This window comes from Protopterus annectens, chromosome 1.part2 (genome assembly GCF_019279795.1).
Source record: "Protopterus annectens isolate FY-2018-M chromosome 1.part2, PAN1.0, whole genome shotgun sequence".
Taxonomy (NCBI): domain Eukaryota; kingdom Metazoa; phylum Chordata; order Ceratodontiformes; family Protopteridae; genus Protopterus; species Protopterus annectens.
In genome coordinates this window covers 126,568,875-126,587,271 of record NC_056727.1, presented here as the reverse complement: position 1 = coordinate 126,587,271, position 18,397 = coordinate 126,568,875, and the positions used below count along the sequence as shown (strand labels likewise).

General features: G+C 39.1%; 1 protein-coding gene across 1 annotated transcript in view; it reads right to left on the bottom strand.

Moving 5' to 3' along the window:
* The window catches only part of PNPT1 (polyribonucleotide nucleotidyltransferase 1), a 1,644,852-nt gene that overhangs the window by 1,611,077 nt on the left and 15,378 nt on the right, over positions 1 to 18,397 (bottom strand). Inside the window, exons 3-4 of the mRNA XM_044055211.1 lie at positions 14,535 to 14,609; positions 14,264 to 14,369 (exon numbers count right to left, since the gene is read on the bottom strand). Coding sequence (XP_043911146.1) covers positions 14,264 to 14,369; positions 14,535 to 14,609 — 181 coding nt within the window. The remainder of the gene's footprint in view (positions 1 to 14,263; positions 14,370 to 14,534; positions 14,610 to 18,397) is intronic.

Genomic DNA, 18,397 nt, shown 5'->3' with positions numbered 1-18,397 from the left:
CTTTGTCTTTGCCTTTGCCTTTGAAATAGTAATATGAGTAGGCCTGAAAACCCCCTCAGAAGCCGGTACCTGCACAGCGGTTCCGGACCCATCTGAAGGAGCAACGTCCGAAGGTCCTGCAGCAGTTAAAATATTGGGCCTTGATGGCTCCCCATGGGAGTCGTCGACCATCGGTTCAGAAGTGGCGGGCGACAGGGGCTGCAAAAGCGCCTCACTGGCGACAGCGAACCGGACGCTGGCTCCAGCTGCCGAGTCCTGTTTGGACCTCGGAGGCCTGTCTTTGTCTTTGCTTCTTTTGAACTCCGGTAGTGTCCGGCGACATTCTGTAATTGAAGCGTCTGCCAAAATAATTTAAAGCCCAATCGTACCTAAGCTTGATAGCGAGTTGAACCTGGCACAGAACCGACAACAAAGCGTCGTGGTCAGGGCCTAAGCAAGGTAGACAGTAAGAGTGGAAATCTTTATGAGGTATTTGTTCCTTTGTAAGGAATGAATAGTGTATAGGTAAGTGGTGTTTGGTAACTGGTAATGGTGGTTAGCAGAGTGAGGGAAGTGATGCAAATGGTATATAGTAGGAGTTGAGTATGTGAGGGTTGAGATGGTGATATCATGGTGTAGGGGTTAAGTACCTAGTGTCAACCAATAACCCCAAATACCCACAGCTATTACTCAACAGTATGCTGTTTGTCTTTCGGCTTTTCCAAGTTAGGGTCGCCACAGCGGAACTCCAGTCCGCTAATGATTGGCAGTTGGTTTTTATGGTGCCGAGTTGCCAGCCCGATGCCCAACCTTCAACAAAGGCACGCCCATTCAACGCATGTCTTTCGGCCACTCAACCGCGGGGAGGACATGCAGACTCCACACAGAAGGCACTCCACACCCAAGCCGAAAATCGAACAGGAGAACCTCTTGCTGTTAGGCAACAACGCTACCACTGCACCACAGCGGAATATTATTCAACAGTATGATCCCACCAAAAATATGATAAATAAAAGTCAACTAGGATAACACCAAAGACTGGTCACTGTAGTTATAAATGATCAAGTGTTAAAAAGGATCAAGCAAATAAGATTCTTATATCAATGTAAGTAAAAATACACTTGACAAAAAATCAGGCACATTTAAAATGGTGAGCAGATGTTATAAACTGTAGTATGTTCCAAATGTTCTGGATGTTCAAAAAGTTTAAAGTAAACCTGTAAAACTTATATGAATCTTAGATATTTGTCCTAGAAGTCTCAAAAACACAAAGACTTGTTTACAATTATTGCATATGGTAACACTAAACAAGAGCCTTCAAACAACAAATCAGATGATATACAATACAAAAATTATTATGCAAACCCTTACCAAATTTGTTACAGTAACCAAAATGAAATGCAGATCCAATAAATACGCCAAGTGTTTGTTTTACATCCCAAGTCCATATATGGCTTCTAGTGAAAACGAAGGTCACTCCACCACTTGTAAAGGCATCCACAGTCAAAAAACGCCTTAGTGCATATACAACTTTAGAATCAGTTCCTACTAAACTTCATCCTCCCACCATTACTTGTTCAATATGAAACAAGACTAGTCTTGCAAGTGTCACCTTCATAATTATTTCCCCATATCCAGTAGTTGAAACAGCACCACTGAAATTATCAGCATAGCCTCAACTTCGATTGGGATGTTCTAGGGTCTCAATTGTAGCTGGTGTAAGCAGTGGAAATCTTCATCTAACAACTCTTTTTTGCTTCTGGTGGGCTTTCCTTAAATCTCAGTTAAATCAATAGCCATGTGGTTGGAAAAGAGTAGATCTTTATTTCTTCTTCAGCTACGCAGATGGGCAGAGTCCTTAGTCGAACAAATGGTATACCTAACCGAAACCTGGTTGAGCCTGCAAACAGCAAATTAACCCAAACAACCATAAACATCCAAATGCTGTAGCAGTTTCCTTGCTTAAGCACATGGCTGTTTAGTGACATTCCTAACTAATGCCTTTTAATTTAAGGATAAGTTTGAAATAAGAACTTGCTGTCAAACACACTAATTTGGTCAAGTAAAACTGCAATGAGCACTGGGCAAACTGTAAACATGTGCACCTCTGTAAGACACTGTGGCTGCAGACTGCACAGTAAAATAACTTGATGTCTCCCTCCCTTTCTCAGTCTGCAGCCATGTAACAGAGATCTACAACACGGCCACAGCTACAGTCAGCCGTCTCGCTCAAATGCTGAACCTCCTGTAGTGCTGATCTACAGAACTTCACTGCTGTGCTGCCTTTACATTTAACGTCATAGGTGTGTGTGTTTTATGACAGAACAATGGCTGTTTAACCAAGTATCCACAGTGTAAACCATGCTGTGCAAATTAATTTTAAGGGGAAAATATTATAACCACTACCCCAGCAGCGGCTGTGCAGTTAATTATGTTACTGGGTTAGAACGCCCTTTAGGTTTTTCTGCTTTGGGGTTTAGCATGGAGATTGGAGTAACACCAGGCATGCGATCATGGGGACCATAAAATGCTTAGACAAATTTAAACGTTCTTGCCATCTTGTCAAGCACATAATACTGCTTATCTCACAAATCAAGCAGGGTGTTGCATGATTATCCTCATGTAAATGTGGATTCTCATCCAGATAGCAAGACCAGCCTTATAGGTAGCCATGCCTTAAATGATAACCCTGGTGTATGCCCACCCATACAGTCATTATGAATAGCCTAAAAGGTAGCCAAAGCAAAAATTAACTTGACCTACAGTGGCAACTTACTCCGTAGGCTGGGAATATGCTGTGCTAAGAACCTATTCCTCCAGTGAGTCCTGTTTAAATTTGGTGTAGATTTAAGTCCCTAGTGCAAGTGTGTGTAGAGGCATTAGTTTTGTGAAAAAACACGACGTCAAATAGGACTGGATCTCTCATGGTTCAAAAAGCTATACGCACTGCTTTCCAGTATATTCTTGTTGATAAATGTAGTTATACTTAGAGCAGCCAGTACACTATTAAATACAAGGACAGATTTGCTAATCTTTCAGTTTAGTTAAGGAATGTAAGACACTTAAAACTCTTGGTTAGAAATCTTTCCAGTTGAGCAATATGCTTGGATTTTACATACTAAAGGAGACGCTGTATTCGATGACTGATTTGATCAGGGAAGGGATAGGATGCGACTTGTTTGGTTCTTGAACATTTTCCTTCAATAATTAACTAGATCAGCTAGGTCTTTCCTGACTATAGTGGAAATATGACAATCGAATCAGAAAGAGTTGTTCACAAAAGTAGCCAGGGCTGTTATGACCATCTCTGTCTGAAGAGGAGTACCATTTATATCATATGAGGTGGAAGCAGCTTTTCTGCCACACAACACTATGCTGCACATTTTTGCATTCAACTTAAGACCATTTTTAATAAACCATGTATATGTATATTAAACCCCTTGCTGGAGGGGGTGGATAACAATACGCAGTTGCAGTCATCAGCAAACTTGGTTAACCATACTTCTGGCATACTAGCTTGGATGTCAGCAAAATAAATCACAAACTGCAGAAGGCCTAGCATGGACCCCCTGTTATAATTTTACATTCAGGGAATGTACCGGCAACGTTCACAACCTGGGATCTGTTGGGTGGCAAAATATGCAATCCAGTAGGCAAGACAGGGTTTACACTAAGTTAGTCTCATTTTTAATAATTCCAGCATAGTGAATAGTATCAAAAGCCTTGGCCTGGTTAAGGTAAGCAGTGTGCACTGAGTGACCACTGTCCACAGCCTCTTTAACCTTTTCAAAGAAGCCTACTAGATTCAGAAGACAGGATCTGCTCTTCACAAAACCACACTGACTGGGATCTAGATCTGATTAGGAAAGGAAAGACAGATGGGTAATTGTTCAGATTAAGGCACACCATTTTGATTTGGGGAGCTGTGGGCATATTGTGGCTAAGGCTGGGAACGTCTTTGAGATTAAGAGCATTTGCAAGAATAAACATGAAATTATGAATTTCGTGTGCTATATACCTAAGTGAAGAATTAAGAGATTTAACATCAATATGCCAATCTACACCTAACCTGCATGTAATTTTAAGAGTGTCCCTATATTTGGATCAGGGGGTTTACTCCATAAATACTTTTGAGAAAAGCTGGTGGATTACAGTCAGTAAACCCTGCTAATGATACAGTTACGCATTTTTACTTTAGAAAATGCACATAAATTCAAATCCTCTTTTGCGTGAGTTCAATAATTTAAAAAGTGTCCCTAATTTGGGCTTCTTCCAACTGTTTTTTTTTTTTATTCTATATTATGGAGATGAAAGCTTGAGAGCTATATACTAAGCACAAAACAAAAAAAATAATAGTTTCACTACCCATTACTATTAAACTTTTTGACAGGATTCTTTTTACAAAGTGAAGTATGTCTAAGTTGGACATTTTCTTCACTTTAAAGCAATACGTTACATCTGATGTTTTACACAACCAAACTCCCTCTGCACTATTTCGATATCGTAGGAAAATGCTGTTTCAGATTAAAGGGAGTGTCAGAAAGCTGCTCATTTTGGGTCATTATTTGCATCACCTGTATGGCTGGTAAATGGCATGCCAAGTAAATTATGACGGTAGTGGGGTAATTGAACACCGAGTCTAGTTAATAAAAATTATGAGAACTAGCTAATCATGTTTGAAAACTTCTGAAACTCTTGTTAACCAGTGTGTTGGTAACATCATCACTGCAACAAAGCCGAGACCTCAGAAAAATCAGTGTGGGTTATTTTCTCAACAAATTCCGGTGAAACCTAAAAAATTACCACAGGAGTTGTTTAGACAGGTAACACTAACATCAAAATCCAAAAGAAGAGAGTTCCTAAAGAAAAATGATGCTGTTTAAATGGGCATGGTTACACTTCATACCTGCCATGCAGATGCCACAGTGAAGGTGCGGGTTGCTACTGCATTATCTCAGTGTATCTTAATCTGAGCAATTGCTGACAACTGAAATAAATGATTTCCTATGCCAATTTCTATTAAAAGGTTTGGAGAAGGATCAGGAGAACTGTTGGATGCAAGCAGCTACACAGAAGGTGAGCTGGAAAAACAAGTTATGTCCTCACCATAACATTTCATCTTTGTTGCCCATTTTCATTCTTCCTCAACAGTTGGGTTTGGATCCGACTCTGCTGTCACTATAGCTCATGGTAACTAAAAAGCTCTCTAGCTCCTCCCTTACCCATAATGCACCAACGCCTAACATACCTCAGATCTTGTTTGCTAGATTAGAATAAGTAAGAAATATTACTATAGCTTCTTTTGTTATAGAAAGCCATTATCTGGAGCTCAGCGGCAGGAACAGACGTGTCCTTATAAACTCTTGTTCTTCCAGAAATCATTTGTTAAATGGTTGGGGGTTGGTGGTAGGGGAGTTGAGGATGAATGAAAATGAACAACACAGATGGAACATTACTGTGAGTACAACCTCTGTATCTGATGTTATCAATTTTCATTCATTCTTCAACAGTTGGGACAGAGTCCCCAGCTATCTGATATCCCAGGTGGACTCTAAGGAAAGATATTCTAAGCACGATTAAGCCAAAGGAGTAATAAAGGTACAAGTATTACCCCAAGTTGCAGCTGCACATGTCATCTATGGAATGCCTAGATAAAAACACTGACAAAGCTGCCATGGATCTAGCTGAGTCAGCTCTTAAAGGTTTTAGCAATGAGACACCCAATTTATTGCAAACAAAAGATATACAGTTGGTAAAGTCCTCCTGCCAAAGTTACCCTTGCAACTGATTTACCTAATCTGGAATCTGCAAAGGAGACAAATAGTTAATCAGATTTTCTAACTTCTTCTGTTCTATCTTAAGTAGAAATGTAACTGTCTATGAACATCGAACAAGTGCAACATATATTCTCCTTTGTTTTTAGAAAGAAGACAGGCAGATTAATGGGCTGGTTGGTGTTGGATTCTGACACCCCCCTTAGGAAGAAGGGCTGACTCGTAATGTTTCTCTATCCCTATGAAAACTCAAGTAGGGAGGTTTACAGGACAATGCTTGAAGTTCAGAAATTCTTCTAGCCGAGGTAATGGCCACTAGAAAGATAGTTTTCCAGGTCAGAAATTTAAGATCACATTTTGCTGCTGGTTCAAAGGGGAATGAATTAAGGCCTGCAGTACTAAATTCAAGTTCCATGCTGCAGTAGGGTCTTTATAAGGTGGTCTCAACAGAAGAGTGCCACTCAAAAAGGCCTTACAAGGCTTACATGAAGCCAGGAAAGAATTCTCAAATCCAATTTGGAAGTTAGAGACTGCTGCCAATTGAAATTTAATGGTTGAAGAGCTAGCTCTTTTGTTGAAAACTGCTGCCAAAAATTCAAGGACATTTTGTACAGAGGAAGGGTCGGTATGGTTCTGATGCACCCAAAAAACAAACCTCTTCCATTTACTTTGTAAAATTTTCTCATAGAAGCTTTATGGGAATATAAAAGTATATGATGGACAGTGGAAAAGAACACAGGTTGTCTGGCTATTAACGGAAGTGGAGAAACCAGGCCGTCAGCTTTAGGTTCAAGATATCTGCATGAATCATGCCTGTTGGTTTAGACAGGAGGTCTGCAATTGGATTCAGAATCCAAGGAGGGTAAAGTAGATAATGCCAAAGAAAGGGGGACCAAATCTGTTGAGGCCAGTAAGGTGCAATGAGAATGACTTTGCTCTTCAACCTGGCAGCTTTCTGCAGAAATTTGGGAATCAAGGGAGTCAGGGGATAAGCATAGATGATATCGAGGGGGCAATCATGAAGCAGAGCATCCCTCAGTGATTCCCCTGGTGGGGGGAAATCAGTGCAAAGAAACTGTGGCACTTGCTGTTTGGGGGAGATGCAAAAGATTGCAGTAAGGCTGGCCCCACTGATGGAACATCATTTCTGCCACTTTTTTGTTGACAGACCACTTGTGAGGTAGTAGAATTGACCTGCTCAGCTTGCCTACTATCACGTTGGACTTCTCTGGAATGTGCACTGCTATCAGAAAGCAGTTGGAAGAGATCGCCCATTGCCACACACCGAGGGCTTCTTAGCTCAAGGGGCAAGACCTGGTTCCCCCCTGTTTATGTACCAGACTACTGATATGTTCGTCTGAATCACAACTGTCCCTAGAGAGAAACAGTCTTGGAAGGTTTGCAATGCTAAGAACACTGCTCTGAATTCTAGGATGTTGATATGCGTGTTGGCCTCTTAGGGAGACCAAGTGCCTGTGACTGTTTTCCCCAGTAAGTGCCCCCTACTCAATCTGGGATGCATCGTGGCCACTATGGGCTCGAGCTGAGGAAGAATGAAAGGATGGCCTTGCAGAACTTGATCTGATTGAAACAACCACCAAAGATATCTTTTGCAATGCTTTAGTGATTTTTATTTGGACTGACATGTATTGATAAAGAATCGACCATTAAGTTGCTAGCATCCACTGAAGAATCTTCATGTGGAATCTTGCTAGAGGAACTAAAATTATGGCCAACAACATTGATCTTAGGGCTTGTAGAATTAATTGTGCTGAAATTGTTGTACTGTGCATTATCTTCTTGACCTAGAATATGACAGTCTGTACTCTTGCAAAAAGAAGAGAAGCTGTTACTGATACCATGTTGAAAACTGTTCCTATAAACTCCAGTATCTGAGATGGTTCTAATTGAGATTTGCTCTAATTTATGATAATTCCCAGAAGGAAGCAAGTGGAGTACCTGATCTCTTGCTCTTATTAGTAGATATCTGGTCGGGGTGGCAATGAGCCAGTCATCTAAACACTGAAACACCCAGTCTCAAGTAAGCTGCTGCCACTGCCATACATTTGGTGAACACCCTGGGTGCTGCAGTGAGACCAAAGGGCAGGGCTCTGAAGTGGTAATGACTAGCTCCTAACTGGAAGCGCAAGTACCTTCTGGACTCTCTGTTCATTTTTAAGTGACAGTACAAGTTTTGAAGGTCTATTGATCACATCTCCAGTTCCCAGTTTTCTTTTGCACTAAAAAAAATCTTAAGTAAATTCCAAATTCTATCTGGTCTGGTGGGACCTCTTGGATGACATTTTTCTAGCAGCTTTTGTATTTCTAGTGCTGCTGCTTATCTCTTGATTGGGAAGAACATTGGGAAACTTGCGTGAAAATGCATGTGGAAGGGAAAAGGAAATTATATAACCTCTGGGAATAATGAACAAAAAGCCTGAAAAAGCTATATGTGAAAGTGTTTTAAACTAACATTTATTAAAACTTTTTAACCAGTGACATTACTGTGGTTCTGGCAGATTTTTTATTCATTTGTGTTTGTTTCCTCTAATCTGCCTGATTTATCACTACAGTTGCAATGTTTTTATTTTGACCTCTGGAAATAATTCTCTGCACCCACGTATCTTTTGTAATGTCTAGCTAGGGTTTCTGGTGCAGGGATAAATGCCCTCCCCCCCGATTGCCTCCGGAGGTGGACAATCGGGCATCCTTTCAAGAGTGCTGATAGGGTCCGTCAGCGAAAAAATCTCTAGATTCTTGGTTTTGTGGGCCAGATCTGCCACGTGGGCAGCATTGTCCATTTGAGGCCCCCTCCTCCACCTCTGAGGGAACTATCTCCAAGTTGAACTCGGAAAGGACCCTGGGATTTTTTGAACCACATTTTTCATCCTCCTCATTGGTTCCTACAGAAGGTACTTTTGAAGGGTCAAAAAATGGATTCCCATGGCAGAAAGAGTCTCTCCATCTTTTTCACACCTGGAGAGTGTGTCCTTCACTTTGGGGCCGAATAAGAAGGTTCTATCAAAGGGGGCATTGACGAAAGAAGACTTGAAGGGCTCCGCAAAGTCACACAAGCTAATCCAGGCATGCTTTCTAATGGAAATATGAAACTAAATAAAAATAAAAAATGCCACTGCCAGCTGTACAAACAGTCCAAGTTTTAATAAATTGTAAAACACTAAGCGCTTTCACCGAATAACATCCTGGGCTTCTTCAGAGTGAATACTGATTAAGAGAGTCAAAACTATTGTTCCAGAATGACAAAATGTAATATGTATAAGGTATGTAAATACATAAATGAAGGACCCCATGTGGTGGTAGAAGGTTATGTCTGGAGTATTTCATGTTTAGGGCACTGTAATTGCAATACAAACCTAGTAGTTTACATTGCAGCATGCAACTCACATTTGGCTTTCTATGTAGGTAAACTACTAGGAAATTAAAGGAGAGAATAGCCGAACATGTAAGGGACATAAATAATAATAAGAAAGAAAATGGCTTGTATATGCACAGTATAGTTTGTGAAAACTTTGGGAAATTCACATTTTTTTATTACTGGCCATGTCATTCCAAAAAAGATCGGTGGTGAAGGGGCAACTAGTGAGGGCAGCAAAGGTGGTCACAAAAGATGAAGACTTTTTCACGGAATGTAGTAAACTACAGGGTATGTTTTCTCGAAAGGGTTACCCCAAACCTCTTACTGAATCAAATAATGACAGAAGTGCGGTCAAAAAGAGGTTTTTATAAACCAATATTGGATAGAAAACCCATTTCAGAAAACTTAACATTAGATTTGCACAAAAACAGGCACTAACAATCTTGGACAGAGTAGTTTGATTACACCCTTTAGCTCAGATGTATATGAGATCATGAGGATCATCACTAAAAACTGGGATATTTTACGGAATGACCCAACTATCATGTAAAGAATAGAGGGTCCATCGAGATTAGTTTTCAAACAGGGTCCAAACTAAAAAATATCTTGGAAGCTGGTATGTCCAGATGCAACATGTGCCATTACTGCCCACACATGTCTACAGGGTCACCCTTTACCATTAGAGATAAAGAGTATCACATAAAACACACATTTAACTGACAGACTAAAGCTGTGGTCTGTGCACAATATCCAGCATTCTACATAGGGAAGACGGACAGGAGGTTCAGGGAAAGAGTTTATGAACACCTATACCATATAAAGAAAGGGAGACACAAGCAGGAATACACAGACCACACATTTAAATTTAAGGCACTAGACAATGTGAAGTCTGATGAAAGAGGGGGCCCAGAATCTTCACATTTAAAAGGTTAGAGTTATTGTGGCAACTCAGGACTACGGCTTGCGCTTACATTGGGTTAAATGAGGTTTACTTTATTTCTTGTATTTTAAAGCTAAGAAACCTCCAGAGATGACTAACATGATGAATTGTAGGACAAACTAGCTATGTCAAATATAGAACAGTTGTCTCAGTACAAGCTAATACGTACAAACGCTTAACAGCAGTCAATTTAGCAACACATAATTCAAATGGTGGGTGCCATGCCATGATGTATAGACAGGAATGTTGTTTGTACTTCCATGTATTCACATATAATTGTTACCCCAATATTTATATATATTTCTTATATTTTATCCATATGTTTAACTGTAGGATGCCACGCCTGCTGCATAAGACAGAAAAGTGTTCTGAACATTTTTATGCATTAGTACATTTTACTACTACTTTATACTTCACCATTCTGTTATATGCAGTTTAAGCACATTTATATTTTAAATATTTTCAAATATTTTAACAGCAACATTTTAAAAAGGTTCTTCAATATTTAAATACTTTTAATAATTGTATAATTACATATTATGAGTATAGGTAATCCGCGGTGGTGCAGCGGTAGCGTTGTTACCTCACAGCAAGAGGTTCTCCCGTTCGATTCTCAGCTTGGGTTGGGAGTGCCTTCTGTGTGCAGTCTGCATGTCCTCCCCGCGGTAGAGTGGGCGTTCGAAAGACATGCGCTGAATGGGCGTGCCTTCGTTGAAGGTTGGGCATCGGGCTGGCAACTCGACACTATAAAAACCAACTGCCAATCATTAGCGGACCGGAGTTCCACTGTGGCAACCCCTAACCGGGAAAAGTCGAAAGACAAACAACAACATATTATGAGTACGATTTACTATGTCACAATAATGGACAAGAGAATGTATATACTTACCTTTTAATAAGTCCAGAGGGTGTTTTGAAAGAAACTCTTAAAGGAAGTAATTACTTATTGAGTGGACCCTCACAGCATCATCAGTGTGTTGGGAATAGCCCTCACCCATTCGCTGACTAACATGCTTGCACCATGGAATGTACTTAAATGCACTGGTTTTAGTGAATGCCTTTACCTGAAGAAGTCTCACCACCAGGTGGGCCGAAAAGCTCTTTGTGTTCACAGTTGTTTTATCTCATCTACTTCAATATATATTCTGTATTTTTTGTTTATTACTTTTGCTTGTGCTATATTATAGAAAAGGAACTGCAGTACTTGGAGTGGACTTACCTTCTTCCACAAGTGTCTTAAAGACAGAAATATGTTTTGAATTACTTGCGATGAAGAGTTAAGAACTACAATTACATGCATGGATTGGGGTAAGTTATCCTGCTTCTCAAACATGCTGCAAAAGCAATTTAGATTTATTTTTTTTGGTTGTTGTTGGAAATGCCTCATTATGTATTTTAATACTCCCACAAGACTCTCTGGAATATACTCAAATGATACCCTCATTGGAAATGTGATACTGGTTTAGCAGGGGATTTTATACATGCTTTTTGGCAATTAAAATTTTAAGGTGGGAAAACACAGCTTTTGTAATGCTATATAATACATTATATATATATATATATATATATATATATATATATATATATATATATATATATATAATGTATATAATATATTAATTAATAATCTTCTCTCTCCCACCCAACATGGATTCAGACCCGCACACAGCACTATCACTGCTCTACTATCCTTTACTGACACTGTCAACAAAGCTCATGACTCAGGAAACTTTTTCTCTTCTCTGTTCTTAGATCTATCCAAAGCCTTTGATACTGTCTCCCACCCCAACTGTTACCCCAGCTATCTCTTCTGGGCTTAATCAAAACATCCATACAATGGTTCACTAGCTATCTGTCCAACATATATCAATATGTCAAATGGAACTCGAACTTCCTTCCTTACTTAACTGTTAGCACTGGGGTACCCCCACGGCTCAATACTAGGTCCACTTCTCTTCAACATTTTTATTAACCATCTTAATACTGCCAGCAAACAAGCCACCCTAATTAATATGCCAATGACTCTATATTAATCTGCTCTGCCAGGACTCTCTCTCATCTACAGAGTTTAACACAAGAAGCGTTCAATTCCATTGAGTTTTGGCTCACCAACAACCATTTACTACTTAACCCAAAAAACTATACTTCTACTATTTTTACCAAGACACCTTTCTCCAGATGCCTCTAACTTTGCTATTACTTCTCTGAACAACACTTTAATCAATGTGGTTTTTACATACAAAACTGTTAGGTGTAACTATTGACAACAATCTTATGTTTGACCTACATATCAGCATCATAAAAAAAAAATCAAAAATTGCCATGATGTATAGGGCTAAGAAATTCATCTCCAACTCCACAAGAGTAACCCTTTCCACCACCTATCTCTTACCCTCCCCTTCTATATGCTTCACCTATCCTAATCAATCTTCACTTTTCTCTCAAAGCAAAACTTAGTCAATGTTGTAATAAAGTAGCTAAATTTGACACAGGGCAGGCCCACTACTCTCACCATTGCGCTGCTCTCAAGTTCCTACATTAGCTCGAACAACCCCACCTTCTCAGCTTTAATCAGTTAACATTAACTCACAAATTACTGTAAATTCCTTATTTTCCCAAACTACATCATCACTACTTCAACACTATATTCCATCTCACGACCTACGCTCCTGTCACAAGTATCTACTATTTAGTTACAAACTTCAAAGATCTAGCAGGGTTAGTTTGTACTCTCACTGTGTTGCCAAATCATGGAATAGCATTCCAGATTCACTCAGATTTGCACCCCACGATTATTCCTTTAAATCTAGGCTGAAAGACCATCTAACCAATAACTGGATCTGCCCGTGCTCCTTGCCATCTCAGTACTCTCTTCTATTCCCTTCTCCCACTCTTAATAGACTTTCTCTTGATATTTCCTACTTCCCTTCCTGCTTTACCTACTTTCTAGCCTCACCTCTCTAATTCCTTAACATTCTAATGTCCTTTCTTCATATTCTTACACTAATCTTTATCTAGCCCAGAATTTATGATGGAAATGTCTTATCTAGTTCTCCTAACAGAGAGAGTATATGGCTTTTATGACCTATTACTTACTCTGTTATATATTTTTCATGCATCATTGTGTAACATGCGTATTAGGAACTCTCTTCTACCTTGTATATAATGTATGGTCAACTTTATTGGTTGCCTTTATATTTTGCTTATTTTTCTTTTATTGTATTCCACATATTGTACTACTTTGTTATTGCCTTAGTATTTGAAACTATAGTTGGATTTTTTTAATTCTGTTTAATGTGTACTGTGGAGCTTTTCTCCCCCCCGGCGTACGCTGAAAATGGGGCTCATACCCAGTCGGACTTTCCCAATAAACAAATGTCAAATAAATATTTGGTCTATAAAAGTGGTACTCGCAGCATCTCAATGGATGACTACTTAGATAAAATAGAGGGAACAGTGAAAACTTTTTTTTTTTTTTAAGAAAAGGGAACTTTTGTCATAGAATGTTAACACACGAGGAAAATAAAATGTTGAAATGGATGCCTTGGCTATTGCAGGCAAACAGGAATCTGAATCATGACTAATTATTTTATGGTTATTAAATACTAAACTGCAAGTATTTGACTATTTATTTTTAAAGTTTTAATGCAGTGTAAAACCTCTCTGGCAAACAGGAGTAAGCAGTTAGAAAAGCACATGTTCCACATGACTGCTCCCTTTAGTTATATGTTATTATTTGATAAATACCTAAAAGACTGTGAAATGACCACATCAGTCAAAGTTTAATAATGAAAAAAATCACCGCCACAAAGACAATAACTGCAGTCATTCGATCCAGAACAGTCTGCCTACTGGTATTTTGCATTCTGGCATTTTTAATTCTGCTAGTTTGCTAACCCAACAAACAATATAAATAGTAGTCCTAATGAATAAAGATGTTGCATAATCCATCCTAGCTAAGAAAACTGTTTTTTTATGACTAACAGACTGATACACAAGGAAATTTTACAATAAAAAAGTGCTGTCTTCTTAAAGTTATTTATCAGGAAATGTGAATAAATCACATACAGAAAGAGTTGCAATTCCTGTTCTTGTTTAAGCAGCTGTCAAGAACTAACAAATAAAAATAATTAAAACTGCAGGTGTAAAACTTTCTGAATGTCTAAACAAACACATCTATACAACATACCATACCTATCATTCTGCTTGTAAGAATTTCATTGTCTGTTGATCCAAGTTCCCTTCTTAAGTAGTTTGTAGGTATTCTTCCCGCTGCAGCAGCTTTCTGTCGAAAATCAACCTAAATCACAGAATCCACAGAAAAAATCAATTCTGATATGTCAACTCAAGTTTAAACTTAACTGTATTTTGTTTCTCCAGAATTACTAAAGCACAATAAATTCAAGTGAAGAAGTTGAACACACATTTTATTTCACATAAACAAATGTTTAATATTTATACTTACCACTAAAGGCATGAACTGAGATGATGTGGCTTTTGTTTTACTGACTGCTGTTACCATAACTGTTGTGTCACCTAACTGTATTAAAAAAAAAAAACAGAATTAATAACATGCATTACAATCTTTATCATGACATATTAGATGAACGAGAATGCCCTTTTCTTACAAATAAGAAAATCAAAGGATATAAAGGTCATAATGACAAGCCATTCAGTAAAAAGTGCAAGAAAGACAAAGCCAAGCCAGTCTATACACTATGTAATACCTTAAACCTCCTGTAGTAAAGTCCCATGGAATATACACAAATGACCCATTAAGAACACACCAGTGTTTCAGCTACATGGTTTCTGAATACCCATGACATTTTACTTTTTTTTAAGTCTTCATGGATACATCAATAACGTCAAACCCCATTAGCTGCAGAAATGCACATTTCAGTCTTTTTTATGACCTCATCAGTACAGTAAGTGGACTCTTTGGCTACACTTTAGAAACATAGGACTTAAAATTAAGCCTGACGTCCATAAACATAAAGGTGCCTGCAAAATATCCCAAACAACATCTAAACCAAAGGGTAAAAAGGTCACACAGACAAATCATCCATTAAAAAAATAGAGCCTTCACTGTGCAGTACCTTAAACCTTCTGCAGTAGAGGTCCATGGGATACATGCATAATCTGATGAATTCTGCTGCCCTGGTAAATTCAGAGTTTTAAAGCTGTAGACTCTTTCTAAAGAATTACATGCATGTCTTACCAAAATTCAGCCGCAAATTCAGCAACTGTGAGGAAGTCACAAGCACAAATATCACATTCAATAAGAAGGCCCTATGCATACCTATGAACCTATGCCAATTGGAGTGATACTGACTTTCCAATTCTAATCTGAATTCATTCTACAGCTACTGGCAAATTTGTAAAGTTAAGGTACTTACCTTTGTTATGTACACATTTAAGCATATTGCCCTACTTGAAAGGTCCCACAGATTTTTAACCATCCCAACCAAAAACATTAAAGGCCTTAAACCTCTCAATTATTCACATAGAATAGCTCAACTATAGCTATGCTCAGAAGCCTGCCAGCTGCTCTGATGTGACCTGTGAATTGCTTTTCAAGTCATGAAAAACCAAATCCTATTTAACTACCTATTTCTTTACAAAACCAGTGGCTCTAAAAAACACCCTTATTAGTGATCTAAATTTTCAACAACAAATAGACAAGACTCACTGGAGGGATAGGCTCCTAACTCAAAGTATTACCAGCTAATGCAATAAGCTACCACTGCAGGTCAAGCAAAGTACTACTTTGCCTGCGTTTAATTCAAGTCTTGATGACTGGATGGGTAGAAACAAATTTGTGTCAGGGTTACCATGTATGGCCCTCTTGACTTGGAAGGTGGTCACCATTATGTACTTATAAAAAATGGCAAAAACCTTTAAGTGTGTCTGCTTAATGTTGTATACGGCTAGGCTTTTTTGGTGCCTGTAATCAACTGTCTGGTATTGTTCCTATGCTGCACACAACATTCTCCTCTGACTGCTTTACATTAGTTTATTAAAATGCATAATCTGTCTCAGTTTTCAGTCTGCATGGTTACGCTTTACAACAAACAATAATACACAAGCAGTCCTATGGCACAAAGGGATAAAGCCATTACTGCATTCCCTACGACCCATGTTCGATTAGCGGCACTGAAACTGGGAAGGGTTGCAGGGGGAGAATGGGAGCTATCAGTCAACAGCAGCTCCTCTATCCTTTGGGATACATGCAGTCAAGGCTTTACAGCAATAAAGCTGCAGTACAAGCCTGGTGAGCTCCAAGATGCATTAGCCGATGTGCCACCTGCTCAGGAGATTGCTGAAGTGTGTATACACCTGTGAATCAGAGCTTGTAAGCCTGCCGTTGGCGCTAGCTGCAGTATAATGCTGAATCAGCATCCTCTATCTCCTCTCCATCCCCAGATGGGAAGGGAGGGTTGAGCTCAGCGGAGGCCAAGATACATTTGGTAGATGACCTAGTAAATGAGGAGGAGCTGATGGCAGCTAATGGCCAACTGTGGCAGGAAAAAAGAAAAAAACAATAATAATAATGCACTAAAGGAAAAGTTTGTCTCCATGGTTTAATTATAGTTATAAGCAAACGATTATTCTAAAAATGATTAAACAACTGGAAATGGTCACAGCAGGAAGATTGTGTAGTGTTCCCTAAGAAAGTACAGTTTCCCATAAAAAGGTTGAAAATCATTGGGTTAGAATGTTAAATCTGTTGTATTTTTGTACTAAATGTGCCAACAGTCGCCCTATGCCATTGTTCTAATATCTCTGGCTAGGGACCCTATAAAGAGATGTTTGCACTGGTGAATTCTTTTGGTGCATTACTGTACAGGGAATGCTTTCCTCTCTGCAGTAGTAGGACAGGGGAGACATTTTGAGGGAATAAAGAGGAATAAGAGGATGAAGGAAGGCAGTAACTGGGTGAACAAAGCTCTGGGTTACAGACATTTCTTTTAGTTCTTGCAGTCATCTCATAGCAAGCCAAGCTTCAGTCAGTGAGTGCTCCCAAAGAATTAGCTTTTTTTTACTTCAGCTCAGCAGGTGATGTAGACTGAACTATGGGGAAGGAAAAAGTAAATAATGAAGAATGTGAAAGGAATGTCAAACACTTTTAATAAAAGATGACTCTGGCAAGACTGATGAAGGAATGTTCAAATGTAGTTCTGCTGCTAGACACAAAGAATGGCAGTAAGGATTCAGGTAAAAAGTAAAGAGAGGTGAGCAAGGAATGTATGTGCAGATGTGGTGGACAAAGACTGTATATGTTCCTACTGTTTAAAAAGACTGGGACAAAGTTTGTGATGTGGAAAGGAGGTGGGGAGGGGGGCAGTTGCAGCCTGAGTGGAAATGTGAGAAGAGAAGGTATGACAGAAGTATAATATGGGAGAGTTCACTGTAGTGGTAGTGAATGGAGTTGACAGGCTGCATGGTAACAGTTTGAGTACGGAAGTAGTGTTTGAAAAACCTGGAAAGTAAGGGAATAAGGAATGTAGGCAGTGTGATGAAGGGGAAGAAAGAGCCATAAGCGCTTCAAAGGACAAGTCCAACAGTATAAATACAGGGAAGTACAATAGACTGCTTATTTGCCTTTGCATGAGAGATGAACAGTATGAATGGAACTAAGCTGGGAGAGAGAAATGTTACAGACCATACATTTAAAGGGTAGGAGGAAGTCATGAGGTGGATGGGCAGTGGATATACATTACTTGGGCCTAGGTACATACAGAAACATAGGGAATTGCTGAAGAAGCTAACTAGAAGGTGGAACACCAAAAAAAGAAGAGGGAGGAGAAGAAAGACAGGAAAGTGGTACAGAGGGGTTACATGTGCAGAGAAAAAGAAATAAGGAAGAAAAGAAAGAAAGGAGAAACGCTGAGCTATATTAATTGGGACTGAACTGACGAACAGTAGAAGAAAATGAGGCAGCAATAACAGACAGCATATTTTACTGGAAAGGACGAGAAAGGGAGATGGACGCTAGTAAAAGGCAGAGTTAGCCATTGCTGAGTTTTCATTCAAACAGAAAAAATGAAGTAAAAGTTGGCTGTGTGAGAAATTGTAGAGAAAGGTGGCAAAAACACAGACATAGCAGATGCAATAAAGGAATATTAACAGGAGTTGTAAGGGATGGGGTAGAAGAAAACAGATTCAATTATAGTGATCCTAATACTTAAATAATTACAAAAAACTTATATTCAATACAAACAAAAAAGTAAATTCCAGAACTTGATGTTACCCCTTTAAAGCTTTTTTGCAGTATGCTTCATTCCCTACACCTTTCCAACATGAAGGGCTGTGCCATCCCACACTCCT